This window comes from Microcaecilia unicolor, chromosome 4 (assembly GCF_901765095.1).
Source record: "Microcaecilia unicolor chromosome 4, aMicUni1.1, whole genome shotgun sequence".
Lineage (NCBI taxonomy): Eukaryota > Metazoa > Chordata > Amphibia > Gymnophiona > Siphonopidae > Microcaecilia > Microcaecilia unicolor.
In genome coordinates, this window is record NC_044034.1 from 46,596,373 (window position 1) to 46,614,483 (window position 18,111).

Here is an 18,111-nt window from a genome sequence, read left to right on the forward strand (position 1 = left end):
AAGACTACTAACTAGTTAAGATACAATTCCAAAATTCTCTTGGGAAAGAACTTTGGATGGATGCAAAGAACCACTAAGGTGGATCAGTTACTACAGCCTGGAACTCACTTACCCTTCGAGCTGAAGTAACTGCCACAAAAAAAACCTCAAACTTTCAAAGTGAAGTATTTCAGATGAAAAAATGGAGCTTTCATCAACTGAGTAACACCATCACTGAGGTCCCTCAACATTGCAGGTGGATTGTTGGGAGGCTTCAGTCAAAGCAAGCCTCGCATAAAGCAAACTAAAGGCTACACAAATATTGGTTTACTTACTACATGATGTTTATAAGTATCAACTGCATTAAGGTATATAACAGAATTGGTCTAGATCCAGAAATATCGAAAGTAGTCAAGCAGTCTGTGTGGGACAGGAAAAAGGCTAGGCTTGGGGCGTGATCAGTTGAACTGCCGCAGCAGCAGACAGTGCACTCGTTGCACACAGATACGTGCAGTGGACACAGGCACAGGAGTAGCCTGTAGGCACAAGTCATACAGATAAGTGCTTTTTGTGTACTGTAGCACATTCAACGTACTATCTAGCTTGTAGCTCAGAACGTAGTTACAGATTGAGTTAATGTAATCTGCACCAGCAATTGATATTGTAACCACATGTAGAGTTTCGTGGTTTAGACTCCATCTTTGAAGGTTTTTTAACGTGCCGATGATGGAGAGGATCTACTTGATCCGGTTTAGCTCTGCAGATAATTTATATCCATGAGCTCTTTGAGGCCGTTTTTCCTTCTATGAATCATACAGTTCTCACAGCTGCTTGTCTAGTTATACTACTTGGGGACACCCAGCGATCTATTCTAGGAATACAGGTACAACATTGTCCTCCTAGCATGATACAAACTCCTCTTTCTTTTGCCAATATCATATCAAGGACTAAGCGGTTTTCCCAAGCCATCCAATTGGGCAGCAATGCCTTTAACTGCATCTTGAGTATAATTAATGAAACAATGTTGGTTATAATAAATATAGTTAATCCAGTCAACGTTCTTGTTAATAGTAGACCACCAGAATAATGAAGATTCAAAACCTGCAGCAATTTGACTGCGAGCTTTAAATTCATCTGGCACACCCCTAGGAACACCTATAGAATCTATGTAAATCCTATCATCAAAGGAGCCTTTAAGATCCCTTTTCCTTCTAGAGGGGACTGGTTTATCAATATGTCGAGATGCTATGGTGAGTGGGACTACTAGCTGAACCAAAGCACACTGTCCATACCAGTTAGAGGGTAAAGTGGGATACAGGGTTTTAGTTCCACAATACCACCAGATGTCTGCTTGGGTTTAAGCCACATGGAATCTTGCCATTTTTGGGACTCTGCTAAGTATCTGTAATCTGGACTGTCCACTGCTGGCAACAGGATACTGGGCTAGATGGACCCTCGGTATGACCTAGTAGGGCAAACTTACGTTCTTTTGAATCTCGCTCACTTTAAAGACAAATTAATTCGACAATTTGAACTGTGGCTATTACCACCTGAGAGCCAACCTTTCCTCAAATTAAAGGGAGATTCTGAGGGAAAAAAGCCAAACCTCTCTGCTCCTCTCTTTCTAAACTAATTCCTCCATGTTCAAGTGCCTAAAAGAGAAAGTTACTCCACTGTATTCATTAGTGGGCAAAGTTAAACAGTAATCTATAAGTTTCCCATCACTAAGTTGCCACCACAGTGCATAAGTCATCATTAAAATGGAAATAAAATGGCTCTGAAATGTAAGGGAAAATATCTATAGGTTAAGACCTGTATTATGTAGTAGTTTAAGCCATTGAAGATTTTATGCAGCTTAGTTACCATTCTCTATGTTAACAAGGGGAATAACAGTAGTTATTTCCCCAGACAGAATGAATTTAAGTAATCTAATTATCATGGAACAGATAACAACAAGAAATATGCACCCAATAGCATACTACATTAGCAATGTTTCAAACAGCTTAAAAATGAAGCAATTCAGTAACAAGTTTAAAAAAAAATCCATCTTCAAGTAACTGGAAAATGGATGCCAAAAACTATAATACCTAAAAAGCATCAAGTTTCCATGACAGCATTATAAATTGAAGCAATCTGCCAAGGCTATATAGTTTTTAATATTTGAATAGTACAGTAACTAAGATAGAATGTTTACCTATCTCCATTAGATGGCTTGGATTCCAATTTGGGCTTTTTCTTTGGAGTTTCATTCTGAATGGTAGCAGTGGATTTAAGGCTAAAGAAAGGTAACAAAACATCAAAATTAAAAGTTAAATTTAGTTGCAAACAATGGCTAAATGATTTTCATTCTTTTGCATAAAATCCATTCATAAAAGACTATATCCAAAAATTTTTTTTTTTGGGGGGGGGGGGGCAAGCATGGTGCTCCCCAGCCACTGATGCAAGCACTTCAAAAGCATGCACACTTCATGCAACTGAGTATGTGTGGCAGAAGGTTGGAACATTCTGCTGGCTCTCTCACTGCTTCTACAGCACGGGCGGGGAGCTCAGCAGAGAATCTTCAGCTGGTGGGGCTTGAGCAGCCCAACCAGCAAAGGGAAAACAGACAGAGGAAATGCTTTGCACTCACCTCCCCCCCCCCCCCCCCCCCCCGGGGCTCCTCCCAAAAATAAGTTCTGGCTACGTCATTGCATCATTTACACTTGAGAGAGTTCTGCACAATGCAGAATCTCCCCCGATTATAATTCTGTTCAAGAAAATGAATGCAGCACAGGCAGCATCAGTTGCCAGAATTCATCTGCTCTCCCTTCTCCTACACGGGCAAAACTCCTAAGCATGTTTTCTCCCCCCATCCCCACCAGAAAAACCCCCAACATGCTCTCTCCAGTTTTGCAGTGATCACTTGCATTCCTGGTCTATATAACTTTTAACTAGCTGTTTCATAATGCACAGTAAAGAGGAGAACAGTTGACCACTGAGCCACAATCTTCTCCTCTTTTGCTACTCTGGACAACATTCCTAATTTGAACTGCATGGGGTACCATATAGCTGCATGGTTCAAATTAAGTGTGATACTGGGTGGCAGAGGAGGAGGAGAAAATGGCCCAACAAGCAGCTGTTCTCATAATGTTTTGTCAAACACAGCTGGGATTGTATGGAGCAGGAATTAGTACTAATGAAGGAAGAGAGGGTTTTTTCCCCAGCATGTTTAGAGTAATGGCGGAGAGAGAAAGAAGAGAGTACTGGGTGTTTTGCTAGAAGTTAGAGAGAACTTGGAAGGGGGGAAAAGAGCCAGTGATCTTGCTGCTGAGGGCAAGACAGAATAGGGGAGCAAAGGGGAAAAAACCTAGGGGGTACAGAGAGAAATCAAGGGTTTGAACCTCCCAAAGGGAACAGAGAGATCAAGCTAAAGTTAAATTAGATGTTACTTGCTCATTTTCTTTCCTTGAGTCCCACCAGACCAGTCCAGAACCCTGGGGTTATGCTCTCCTGCCAATATGTGAAGACTGAGAAATAAACTGATGTCACTAATTATCCTGTGCAGTCTGTTGGTTCCTCAGTATATTTCAATACCGAAGCAGAACACAACTCCCCCAATGGTAAAAATTCCCAATAGCACACTAATTTTTTCATTTCTTTTTTTAAAATCCAAAAAGATAGAAAATATTAGCAACGTCACGCAGATTTACCCATAGCTCTATATTTACTCAGATGGAAAAATTGTGGGTCCTGAAGGTCTTAAGAAAATTAGTAGGCAATATTTAATCTATCCTTCCTTATTGCTCCATCAGACCAATACAGACGCCTGTGATGTACAAAAGCAGTAGTCAGTTTATATGGGATTGTGCTAGCTTCCAAGGCTGCGTCTTCATGAGCTTGTGCATCCAACCTATAGTGGCAAAGAAAGGAATGTAAGGAAGCCCAAGTAGCCGTTCTGCAAATCTCAGTGGGTGGCACAACCCAGGAGGCAGACAGACATCACACTTCCAGTACTTAGGTGCCCACAAAGCATATAGGCAGACACAATCACCTTTTTAATCCATTAAGCCATCATAGCTTTAGATGTTGCCTCTCCTTTTGGGGCTCTCCCAAAAAGCACAAACCACCTAATTTCCTGGACTCTTATTCATTTGAAATGGAAGTTGGGCATTGGAAGTCTCGGCGGCCATTTTGAACAATCCGGCAGCGGGGGAGGGTCAGCACCAGCAGCGGGCATGCTGGACAGGGGATCTTTCCTGCATGCCCTGAAGAATTCGCTACACAACCTGGGTGGCTGGAGGGGAGGCAGGTGAGAGAGCAGGGTCACTGGACATGGGTGGCTGCAGGGGGGGGGGGGCACACACTCACTCTCTGTCTCTCACATACACTCTCTCTGACACACTCTCTCTGTCACACACACACAGATAGACACTCTGTCTCTCACACAAACACATACATTCTGTCTCTCTCTCTCTGACACACACACTCCATCTCTCTCACACACACACACACTCTCTCTCTCTCTCTCTCAAATATACACTCCGAGGAAAACCTTGTTAGCGCCCGTTTCATTTCTGACAGAAATGGGCCTTTTTTTTTTTTTTTTTTTTTAACTAGTTTTACATAATTTATTTTCACCTGGAACAAAGATAGGCAGAGGAGTTGATGAACCACTTTCACATTAATCACTTGTACCATTCTGTTTGTGGCAGAGGCAGATCTTAAGATTTTTAGGGGGGGGGGGGGGGGGGGGAGGAGGAGGAGGTATGTAAGAGGATTTTACTACTTATTTTGGCCCACAGGTGCCTTTGTGAGGGTTTTTTTTTTTTTTTTTAAATGTGATTTGTGCCCATCCTGCCACATGGGTCTACAAGACTAAAGTTTGTCATAAAGTGCCCAGAATGCGATACCTTCTGTCATCTCAAGTTCAGCAATCAGAGATCCATGAAGGGTGGGAGACAGCAGGCAAATTAAGGCTGAACTAAAGCATTAAGTTTTTTCAGACAGGTTCCCAGCACCCAAGTCACTGTTGGTATGGAATCTGTGATCAGTGAGCTCTCTCAGAGCCTTGCCAACTGCCTGTAGGCATAAATTAGGAAGACAGCAGTGCCCTTAGCTAAGCCCAGAGGTTCTGTATTGCTGACCAGCGTACTCTGTCCAGTACGTACCTTACTACAGCTCTCTGGGATGAGAGAAGCTGTTTCCATAGTAGTCTCTGTGGGGGCCTGAAACAGCATGCTGGAGCAGTAGAATATTGTTGCAAATCATTCTTAGGAAGAGAGTTATCCAAGTACAAGGCCATATTGATAATTACCTTGAAATTATATAATTGAAAAAGAGAGATTTGTTTCTGCTTTGCCAGGCAGATGAAGTAGCCTAGTTTTTTTTTTTTTTTTTGGGGGGGGGGGGGGGTGGGAGAGGGGCAGGAGCTACACCCCCCACCAGACGGAGCACTTGCACATGCCCAGAAAGTTATTCTACAATTTTCTGGGCCTTGAGAGCGCAGTCTGATCATTCTCTATCAGGATGATGTCACCTATGTGTGTGGCTGAATCTATCCTGCTTGTCCAGAGAGAACCATGTTACATTCCTGAGCCCAACTTCTACTCCTTGAACCAGTTGAGGTTGTGAAATGAATTCACCACCACCTATTCGTTGTCTAACAGTCTGTCATCTTTATCAGTTTTCCTGCCATACCTCTCCCTCAGCTTACACTGACTTCTGATTAGATTGCCAATTCAAGAATTTTGTTTTTACTTACATAGTTGTCTAGGGCTCAGTTTCTCTGTTCATTTAATCTCTCTATATACCCTGGCATACTATTGCCACCTAGTCAGGCTTATTCTTAGGCCTCTCTCTTTGCTCATCTATCAAACAAATCCCCTTCTGATATCCAGGACTTTCCTATACTAATTATGTTTAAATCCTAGTTAAAGGTCTATTCATTAAGTTTTTATCTGGCTAATCCATTACTAGGCATGTCAGTTCTATTCAATTACGTCAGTTCTAGTACTACAGATACTGTAGGGTAGGGTATCAAATAAATGCAGAAAAAGCACAAAATGCTGGGGCTTTGAAAGAAAACCTTCCATACCTCTCAACCAGAAAACTGATGCTAAGGGGCTAGGCAAGGCAGGATGGAGTTAAAAATTGGAGAAAAACCCTGCGTAACAGTGAACAGACTTTTAACCTACTGTAGCTCCAAGTAAAGACTGGTTCAAATTAAGCTGAAAGGCCAAAAAAGGTAGCAACATGATATTGCTGAGTAAAATAAAATAAAAAAAAAATGCAAGAGGGATCAATGTGAAGTAATATACTTGCCTTTGTTTCCATAGTCCTTGCTCTTGTTCTGGACTCAAACTGCTCAATCTGAAAAACAAGAAATATTGTATATTTATGAATATACTATTGTGCTTTCTGTGCTATCTCGCTAACACTATCTGTTGATACTGTCTTTTGTGAGCCACAAAGTTCTTTATATATTGCACAATTAATCCTACCTTGGCTTATAATATACTATTGTGCTTTCTGTGCTATCTCGCTAACACTATCTGTTGATACTGTCTTCTACCATCCTACTGGAACACCAACTATGGCGTATCCTACTACCATTATCCTGCCTGCTAACAGTATCTGCTGAGATTGCCTTGCTAGCATAATACGGTAGTACTAAAATATAGTTAGTTATCGTATAGGTACTATACCAGCTTTCAATTGTATGCATGCTGACATATTGATATGTTTGTCCCACCACACACACTCACTCAACATCCAACTTAATTATTTCACCAGCATGATCATCCTGATGATAACAATTACCATCCACTCACTCACTATAACGCACACAACTCTCACAACCCCCTCAACTGAATTCACCATGGCATCATCTCTCCAATACTACCCAAACACCCACTTCCTTACAAACCAATAACAACCTTAGAAACCTTCCAACGTCCAGGACACCATCCTTAAAGAACAACCACCCACAACACCAAAATACAAAAAATAAATCAACTTATCAAAATCCACCCATCTCCCCAGACCACTGATCCACTCCTATCTGTCCGAATAGGATATATTAATGCAAGATCAGTGGTAAATAAAAGCAAAATCATCACAGACTGGATTGCCTCAGAGAACCTAGATCTACTTTTCATCACCGAAACCTGGATCCGTCAATCAGAAGATCCTATCATAAACGAACTATGCCCCCCCAGCTACAAAATATCACATTGGCCTAGGAAAGACAAAAGAGGAGGAATTGCACTCATCTACAGATCATACTTCTGCGCAGAACCCATCTTAGAGTCCATCTCAACTCAACTCGAAATTGCCTCTATAAAATTATATAGCCCCATGCTATATGAACATTTAATCTGCATACTGTTTTACAGACCTCCCAACAACTGGAACCATAGCCAAACCACATTCATGGCCTTTGTATCAAATACATGCGTCAACAACTCCAATATATTACTACTAGGAGACCTAAACCTTCATTTAGAAGACTCCAATTCTGCCCACACCCGGGATTGTATAGACTTTCTCCAGCTATGTGATTTCAACATTCCTCCCATAGTACCAACCCATAATAAAGGCCACTCACTCGATATCATCACACTCAAACATTCTACAGATCAAGACTTCCTCTTATCAGACATCCAATGGGCCGCCTCTCCCTGGTCCGACCACCATAAAGCAACCCTATCCGTGCAATGGCGGAAAAAAGACAAACCCAAGCCACCGGAACCCACAACAATCAAAACCAGAGGACGAATTGAAAAGGATACCTTCTGGCAACTTATCTATGACAATAATTGGTCAATAGATCCAAATTCAAACCACTTCCTTGCAGATTGGGACCACAAATGCAAACTCATTCTAGATGAAATTGCTCCATTACACCCCAAAACCCTATATACAAAGAAAAAACCCTCCCCATGGTTCAACGAAGATTTAAAAAAAGCTAAAGAAACTAACCAGGAAACTAGAAAAAACTTGGAGCAAATCAAAAGATGATCTCACCCTGAATGCATGGAAACAAACACAAAAGAAATACAAGAATGACATCAAACAAGCCAAAAGAACATACTACACAAAACAAATCACAGCCACCGGGACATAAAAAAATACAAAAATCATAAAGAATCTTCTTAACATGAATCCAGTAACAACTTCATCATCAAAATGCCCATCTGCCGACCAGATGGCCAAATACTTCAACGATAAAATCACTAACCTGTGCAACACAATTCCCCACGATGAAACCAATATTGACACTTTCCTTGACGAACTGGACCCAGACTTTGAAGAGATCCCAGCAGATCGCTATTGGACAAACTTCACACCCCTCAGCACTAAGGAAATCTCCTCAGCACTATCCAACTTTCCAAAGCTCACTGTCACCTGGACCCATGCCCCAACTACTTTATGAAAAATGCCCCAGAACGATTCATTACGGAACTAACCACCCACTTAAATTTCCTACTTCAACATGGCTCCTTCACCTCCGAACATGGCAATATTCTACTCACACCAATACCAAAAAACCCCAAGAAACCAGTGAATGACATCACCAACTACCGACCAGTGGGATCACTTCTAATCAAATTGATGGAAAATAGAGTGACCTCCCAACTTAACGAATTCATACAAAAGTTCTCCATACTACATGAATCACAATCAGGTTTTCGACCTGCACACAGCACAGAAACAGTATTACTCACCCTGATATCCAAGTTCAAACATGAAATTTCAATTGGCAACAAAATACTTCTCCTGCAGTTCGACCTATCCAGCGCATGTGATATGGTAGACCACAATACTCTCACAAAATTACTGGACAAACTAGGGATCGGCGGAAACATCATTAAGTGGATAAACAGTTTTATCACCACTAGATCCTATCAGGTCAAATGAACCTCATCAATATCGCCTGCCTGGTCATCAAAATGCGGATTCCCCCAAGGCTCACCTCTATCCCCGATCCTCTTCAACCTTATGATGATCCTTCTGGCCAAATGCCTATCCAAATCTGGCCTAAACCCCTTTATCTATGCTGATGACATCACAATATTCATCACTTTCCAATCCAACCTTACAGAAATCACGGAGAAAATAATCACTGCCATGAACATCCTAGCATCCTGGGCCAATGCTTTCAAGATGAAAATGAACAAAGAAAAAACTCAATGCCTAATCCTTTCATCACAACACTCTACTCTGCTCCAAACCACCCTGAGCATCCCTGACGTTACAATCCCAATATCGGACAATCTAAAAATTCTAGGAGTGACATTAGATAGTCACCTAACTTTAGAAACTCACGCCAAAGATGTTCAACATGATGTGGGTATTGAAGAGAGTAAAACCATTCCTCCCACGGAAAACTTTCCACAATCTAGTACAATCCACAGTACTCATCCATGCCGACTATTGCAACAGCATCTTCATTGGTTGCAAAGCCCAAATCATGAAAAAACTCCAAAGAGTCCAAAACACAGCAGCCAGACTCATCTTTGGCAAACCACAATTTGAAAGCGCAACACCACTTCGTGAAAAACTTCACTGGCTCCCTATCAAGGAACGAATATACTTCAAAGCCCACACAATGATCCACAAGATCCTCCATGGCGAATCTCCAAGCTACATGACCAACTTGATCAATGTTCCAGCCAGAAACAGGCCCAAATCTTCTCGAACATACCTCAACTTCCCAATTGCAAAGGCCTCAAATATAAAACCTACTACGCATCCAACTTCCCCGTTATAGGCAGCCAACTTTGGAACGCCATACCTCGACACATCCGAAAAACCAAAGAACACCTACCCTTCCGAAAACTGCTGAAAACTTACCTCTTCAAACAAGCCTACCCAAACGACCCAAATTAATTCTCTACCTATCCATAACACTAACTCTACCAAAAATCCAATCCAATCCCCTACATCTCTTCCTACTGTCCTACTCTATATAACTGTGTTATCTCTGTGATACTTAGTACCACATTATCTCTGTGATACTTTGTATCATATTTTGTATTACCTCTGTGATACTTTGTACCATACTTTGTAAGCCGCACTGAACCTGCTATTGAGCGGGAAAGAGCGGGGTATAAATGCTACAAACAAACAAACAAACATACTGCCCACAGACTTTCTCCTAATGGCAAATGAAATTAAACAATGTAAATACTACTATAAATTATTCATTTCTAACATTTCATGCATCGCCTTCTAGGAATATACTTAAGTTTGACTGTATTCTACAGTTTGTTTGCTAGCCCAACAAAGGCGGCATTTGTACAAAAACAACCATTTTTACTATTTAGTAGTCCAGCAATACTTCTATTTCTTTTTCTTTGCGAAAGCAGCAAATGCCTGTAGAAATTTTAAGTGCACCAGTAACAGAATATTTTAGGGACAGTTTCCTTTAAGAAAGCTAACCTACATACTATGAGCTAGGATAGCGAATGATATGTTCTCCGAGGACAGCAGGCTGATTGTTCTCACGACTGGGTTGACGTCCACGGCAGCGCCCTCCGACCGGAACAAAAACTTCACGGGCGGTCCTGCACGCAGGGCATACCCACCGCGCATGCGTGGCCATCTTCCTGCCCGTGCGCGACCGTTCCCGCTCAGTTGAATAACAAGCAAAGGAATGAGGAAAAAACGCAACTCCAAAGGGGAGGAGGGAGGGTAGGTGAGAACAATCAGCCTGCTGTCCTCGGAGAACACCTGCTACTGGTATGTATCATTCGCTTTCTTCGAGGACAAGCAGGCTGCTTGTTCTCAAGACTGGGGTATCCCTAGCTCTCAGGCTCACTCAAAACAAGAACCCAGGTCAATTTAACCTCGCAACGGCGAGGGCATAACAGAAATTGACCTACGAAGAACAACTAACTGAGAGTGCAGCTTGAACAGAACAAATCGGGTCCTGGAGGGTGGAGTTGGATTCAAACCCCAAACAGATTCTGCAGCACCGACTGCCCAAACCGACTGTCGCGTCTGGTATCCTGCTGGAGGCAGTAATGTGATGTGAATGTGTGGACAGATGACCACGTCGCAGCCTTGCAAATCTCTTCAATAGTGGCTGACTTCAAGTGGGCCACTGACGCTGCCATGGCTCTAACACTATGAGCAGTGACATGACCCTCAAGAGTCAGCCCAGCCTGGGCGTAAGTGAAGGAAATGCAATCTGCTAGCCAATTGGAGATGGTGCGTTTCCCGACAGCGACCCCTTTCCTATTGGGGTCGAAAGAAATAAACAATTGGGCGGACTGTCTGTGGGGCTGCGTCCGCTCCAGATAGAAGGCCAACGCTTGCTTGCAGTCCAATGTGTGCAACTGACGTTCAGCAGGGCGGGTATGTGGTCTGGGAAAGAATGTTGGCAAGACAATTGACTGGTTAAGATGGAACTCCGACACCACCTTTAGCAGAAACTTAGAGTGAGTGCGGAGGACTACTCTGTTATGATGAAATTTGGTATACAGAGCATGAGATACAAGGGCCTGCAGCTCACTGACTCTACAAGCTGAAGTAACTGCCACTAAGAAAATGACCTTCCAGGTCAAGTACTTCAGATGGCAGGAATTCAGTGGCTCAAAAGGAGGTTTCATCAGCTGGGTGAGGACAACGTTGAGATCCCATGACACTGCAGGAGGCTTTGACAAAAGCAAGCCTCTCATGAATCGAACGACTAAAGGCTCTCCAGAGATGGCTTTACCCTCTACATGATAATGGTAAGCACTAATCGCACTAAGGTGATTCCTTATTGAGTTGGTCTTGAGGCCAGACTCTGATAAGTGCAGAAGGTATTCAAGCAGGTTCTGTGCAGGACAAGAGCGAGGTTCTAAGGCCTTGCTCTCGCAACAAACGACAAACCTCCTCCACTTAAAAAAGTAACTTTTTTTAGTGGAATCCTTTCTAGAGGCAAGCAAGACGCGGGAGACACCCTCAGACAGACCTAACGAAGCAAAGTCTACGCCCTCAACATCCAGGCCGTGAGAGCCAGAGACTGAAGGTTGGGGTGCAGAAGCGCTCCGTCGTTCTGCGCAGAATCGAAAAAAAACTGAGCGGGAACGGTCGCGCACGGGCGGGAAGACGGCCGCGCATGCGTGGTGGGCGTGCCCTGCGTGCAGGACTGCCCACGAAGTTTTTGTTCCGGTCGGAGGGGGCTGCTGTGGACATCTACCCAGTCGTGAGAACAAGCAGCCTGCTTGTCCTCGGAGAAAAAAAAAAAAGAAAAAAAAAAAAAAAAAATATATATATATATATATATATATATGATCTATGCATAGGAGCCAACTTTTCAAAATGGATTGAGGGTGCTGATTTTTTTTTTTTTTTTTTTAACAGGTGGTGCATTCCCCCCTCCCCATGTCCTTCCTCCCTCCCAGTTTCAGGGTCCCCCCCTCCCTTCGAGTTCCAGGCCCTCTCCCTCTGAATTTTAAAAGTCATCTATCTTACCTCGTCGGGGTTAGGGCAGCAGCAGAGGTAAAAAGCATGCAGGCTCAGCTCGGCGCTTAGTTGTTTTCCCTTCTCTCTCAGCTCTGGTCCCACCCTCATTTCCTGTTTCCGCAAGGGCGGGGCCAGAGCTAAGAGAGAGAGAGAGAACTAAGAGCCAAGTCTGCATGCTTTTTACCGCTGCTGCCCTAACCCCGACGAGGTAAGATAGATGACTTTTAAAATTCGGAGGGAGGAGGCCTGGAACTCGAAGGGAGGGAGGGAACGAACTTCCAGTGGGTGAAATATTGGGGATGCTCGAGCACCCACAGCACCCACGGAGTCGGCGCCTATGGGTCTATGGACTTTTCATTTTGGAAGCCATCCTTTTTTAAATTCCGCTAACCACCTTTACCACATTCTCTGGCAACAAATTTCAGAGTTTAATTTTTTTTTGTTACATTTGTACCCCGCGCTTTCCCACTTATGGCAGGCTCAATGTGGCTTACATGGGGCAATGGAGGGTTAAGTGACTTGCCCAGTTACATGTTGAGTGAAGAAAAATTTTCTCTGACTTGTTTTAAAATTACTACTTTGTAGCTTCATTGCATGCCCCCTAGTCCTAGAATTTTTGGAAAGACTAAACAAATGGTTCAAGTCTACCCATTCCACTCCACTCTATTTTAGACCTGTATCATATCTCCCCTCGGCCATCTTTTCTCCAAGTTGAACAGCCCTAGCCGCTTCAGTCTTTCCTCATAGGGAAGTCGTCCCATCCCCTTTATCATTTTCATCGCCCTTCTCTGTAGCTTTTCTAATTCCACTGTCGCCGTTTACCTTCCCCCCCTTTTTTTCCCCTCTCTTTTTTTCTGGATTCTCAGGATGTCATAAGAACACCTTCTGAATTAGTTTACTAACTTCTTTGTTGTGGGAAAGGGTACTAGGGGAGAGAGTGGGTGTCGAATGGGGGGGGGGGGGGGCTAATGGTTATAAGAAGTATAGATGGAAAAATGGATGACTGTTCTGCGATGTTTATCTGTAATTTTTATGTGCTTGTCATCAATAAACAAAATGTAAACATAAAATTCAATCTCGCTTTAATGGAGAGTAAATGAAGTCTTATTAAATAAGGGCTGGTTCTATCATACTTTGAGCACCCCAAAACATTCTGTAAAACCTGTAGGGGAGAAAGTTGGTAACCTGGTATTCGAATTACAATAACCAAGTAGAAACAAAATTATTGTCTGTACAACCAAGTGCAGGTATTATACATTAAGGTAACCTAACAAAGTTGTCATATTAGATTTGTTAACTGGGGAAAAATACAGTGTCTTCCGCATACAAATAAGTAATCTGAAAATTGCAGAGATACTGTCCTAATGATCGCATATAACATTAAATAGGACAAGGTACAATGGTGATTCCCTGTGGTGTATAGCCTCCATCCTGTAAAGATTTTTTTTTTTTTGCATATTTTGATTATTTCTGAAAAACTTCAAACCAATTTAATACTTTTCCCATTACTCCTATTGCTCTCAATTCTGTCAATAGAATATTATGGTTAACAAGGTTGAATGCCGCTGTTAAATCCAACTGCATAACAAAACCTTGCTGTCACCTGTCTAATTGAATTCCCAAACCTCTAACTAATGTCATAATTTTCTGTGCTATACTGCAATTTAAAACCGGATTGAGTATTCTCCAAGAAGACAAACCTCTTCATGTTTTTATGTTATCTTTGCAACTATAGCTTTTACATAAACACACTATATAGAGTGGCCCACTGTACTTCACTGGGGCTTTTCCCATTCCCCCTCAAGAAAACAAAACAAAACAAAAAAAAAAACCCCAGTGATCAGAAAATTTAGGTCTATTTTCTAGCAGAGAAAGCCTTTAAGGCAGTGATACCCAAACCTGTCCTGGGGGAATCCTAGCCAGTCAGGTTTTCAGAATATCCATAATGAATATGAATATATCAATTTGTATACCAAGGAGGCAGTGTATGCAAGTCAATCTTGGATCCTGAACCCTTGACTGGCTTGGGTGCCCCCAGGACAAGTTTGAGAATCACTGCTTTAAGACTAGACTCCTGTCCTTATATCAGCATAGCTACTCTCAAACCTCACATGCAAAGAAAGAGCATATTATACCTGCAGCAGGTCTGAAAGCTGTTAGCCTAGGAAAAGCATTTTGACACACAAGGCTACTTGAAAGGCAGCAAAATCTGGAACACAGGACACCTGTTTACTTTGTTACAGAACCTATAACCCTACCTTCCCCTCCTGCCACTCCCTTCCCCATCCCCCTCCAGCACCCAAGCAATTCATCTGCCATACTGAGCTGTGCCACCCCCTCTGCCTGCTTCTCTCTCAAATGAAGACCTGTAAACTATCAAGACCCACCAACTCAATACAATTCTGACTTCCAAAGGGAAGCAGGAAGAGGACGTGGCAGCATTTTCTTTATTTTGAATTTAGCTCACACCTTTTCAGTAGTAGTTCAAGGCAAGTTACATTCAGGTATTGTGGGTATTTCTTTGTCCCCAGAGAGTTTACCCTCTCACTTTGTACCCAAAGTAATGGAGGGCTAAGTGACTCCAAGATTATAAGGGTCAGCAGTGAGATTTGAACCAGGCTTCCTGCCTTAACCATTAGGCTACGCCTCCACTCTGAAAAGCACATCTTGACTTCAACTGCCTGCCAGAACAAACTTTGCAAACAGGAGCAAAAAGTTTTTGACCGCTCTTCTCTGTGCCAATGGCACAAATTTCATATCACACCTGTTCAGGATGCGCCAGTGGGGAAACTCGGGTCTAGGGAGACATCAAGTGATACTCAAAATGAACACAAACATTGGGAGAACAGAGAAGGAACACAGCCAAAATAATGTATTCCCACAGGCTGTACAAAATATGGGCGTGGCATCTTAATACCAATGGCATGCCCACCTCAACTCTGTGCATGTAACTGCCTTCCCTGCTACCGCATACTTCTTCACCAGGTTTACTCTCACATTTTACCCTGAACCAATGAAGAGCACAGCCAATCACTGGAAATCCAAACTGGGGCAAAGAAAGAGCTCATACAGCCCATTTGGAGACATTGCTCCCAAGACAATACTTTCTCCTATTTGACTGCTGAAACAGGGTTACAAACACAACCTATTTCTAGTTCATTTTACTTTGAAATTAACACTGTACTAGAACGTCTAAAAATTGTATTAGCTACCCAAATTAGAAATAAGGGGTGAAAATATTTTAGAGGTACATCAAGTCATTTAACCTCCTCCCCTCCCCCAGCTGAGTTTTTGAGCCTTTCCTGTCAGAAGATTATTGTGAGGTATGTTAACCCATGCTTTCCTGTACTTCATTCTTAATTTAATTTCAGTGTCAATCAAATAAAAGGAAAACCCTAACACAACTTACCCTACTGAAGTGTGCAATCTGGTTGATTCTTTGTACCACCAAGATAAACATTTCAATACATTTCAATAAGAATTAAGCAAAATGTGTATGTTTAACCTATTACAATTATTCCAGAGATAAGCCCTTACTTGTGATGACCGCTGCTGTGACGGTGGTGGTGGTGGTGGTGATGATGGTGGTGGTGCTTAGAATGAGGCTGGTCTTTTTCAGTCAATGATGAGGAGGAAGAGTTAGAATGGGAAGGCCCCAGACTCTTCCTTTGTTCCTTTGTCTTCTGCAGTACTCGTTTGTAGGACAGCGTGCACAACCAGCACAACAATTTCCCGTCAACCTTTTAGGAAACAGCATACAGTGCTTACCTAGGACTCATGAGCATGGCAAAAGATGTCTCTTCTTAACTCTGAAACGCGAAGTTTAAAGTCATAGAAAGATATTTGCTAACCAGATTACTGGTTTGAATATATTTCTTAGTTTTGATTAAAAATCCTCACATACTGTTTAGAAGGCAGTAAAGAAATTTCAGTCATTCACCTGGTTTCTGTGACCAAAAAACAAAAAAAACAAAAACAGCAACATATGTAAATTACTAAGCAATCAATGTATCTGTAGTTCAAGAAGCACCTTTAATCCCCTGCTGTGATTACAACAGACAAAATCTGCCCATATTGAAGTCTTGTTCGGTAACATTCCAATTTTACAGAGAACTTCAATATATATATATATATATATATATATCTTAGAGAAGCTGTATTTTTACAATTACACTAACATTTAAGACTTTTTGTGTACTCTATAGTTTTTGTAAGTTAGTTATAAATAACTGGCAGAGATATCTGCAGGCATCTCTACTTCAAAGGGAAGCAATCCCCATCCAGTATTCAGCTCTCAGCAATCACTACTTGAGTTCAGTGAATAAAATGTGACCCGCTAAGCAAAAAGGTACCAAAAGTGGGGTTACTTTTTTTTTTTTTAAATTGATAAATGTTTCTCATTTTTCAAAGACGTAATCAGTCTATACCAAAGGCTGAAATTCAGCAGGATTATAAGGTTGGTATCCCTCTATTTTGTGGTATAAATAAGTTAGCTACTCATCCCACTTTTGTACCTTTTTGCTCAGTGGGTCACAAATGAATATAAAGTACTGGCACTTAGTATTCATTGTGTGAAGAAGAAAAGAGCCTCTCCTGCTCTCACTAGACTTTATGGTGGGTTTGGAGTGAAGGACTTTTCCTCAGCAACTGAATATTTGTACTTTTATGTTGGAGGATAGGGGAGGCAAGGCAAAACAAGACTAAAAGCATTTGACCCAACAAAGCATACAGTTAGCAGTGATACCGAGTCGATATCTAGGCACCATAATTTATATACTCAATTCTAGGCAAATAGCATGCATATTTATATATATATATATATATGTGTGTGTTATATAAGGCTTTCTACCAAACCAAATTATGCCTTTTTGCTTGCTTAAGAGCCACCTAACTTTAAAACGTAAGTCTTCTGTGGCACTAAATATTTACTTGCAAATTCCAAAGGTGGTGGTGGTGACATTCTTCTGGTGCTAATACTGAAAATGGTCTCCCACAGTTTATAACAGAACACCCTTTTCTGCAGAAATAATCATTTGCACTTGGTTGGGTCAGTTTTGAGTTAACATGAAAAAAAAAAAAAAAAAAGTGTTTCGTATTCTTGTTTTTGTACAACTCGGGACTCCTGGAACAACAGTACCTAAAATAAAAGGCATTTCCTATTATCCCCTCACACTTTCCCAAAAGGAATATGAAACTGGGCTTCAATACCCGTCCTAGAACTTTCAGTCCTGTTCAATAACGCTAATGTCATTTTTAAGGCCTTTTAAACCAGTTTATGTCTATATCACATGGCAAGTTTATATATATATATAACTTTTGGCTGAAAAACCACGCCCTGCACAATTCACAAAGCTAAATCAAAAATACATTTTAAAAACCATTAGCTAAAAACCTGGAATCAGTCTTTTGCATCCCTAGAAACAAAATGTAACCACCTTTCAAAAAAAGAGCCAAAGATTGGTTATTTTTAGAAGCCTTTAAAGAATTGAATAGGGGGATTAATTACTGATTAGAAAATTAGAAAACACCCGTAATTATCGCTAGGTTTTCCTCAGAGTGTGTATGTGAGAGTGACTGTGTGTGAGAGAGAGAGAGAGAGACTGTGCGAGTGTGTGTGTGTGTGTGAGAGAGAGAGAGAGAGAGAGACTGGGTGCGAGTGTGTGTGTGTGTGTGTGTGTGAGAGAGAGACTGGGTGCG

General features: G+C 41.8%; 1 protein-coding gene across 1 annotated transcript in view; it reads right to left on the reverse strand.

Annotated features, from left to right (window-relative positions):
* Positions 1-18,111, reverse strand: part of LOC115468476 (protein FAM76B) — a 94,132-nt gene that overhangs the window by 45,608 nt on the left and 30,413 nt on the right. Inside the window, exons 5-7 of the mRNA XM_030200218.1 lie at positions 15,952-16,154; positions 6,280-6,327; positions 2,174-2,254 (exon numbers count right to left, since the gene is read on the reverse strand). Coding sequence (XP_030056078.1) covers positions 2,174-2,254; positions 6,280-6,327; positions 15,952-16,154 — 332 coding nt within the window. The remainder of the gene's footprint in view (positions 1-2,173; positions 2,255-6,279; positions 6,328-15,951; positions 16,155-18,111) is intronic.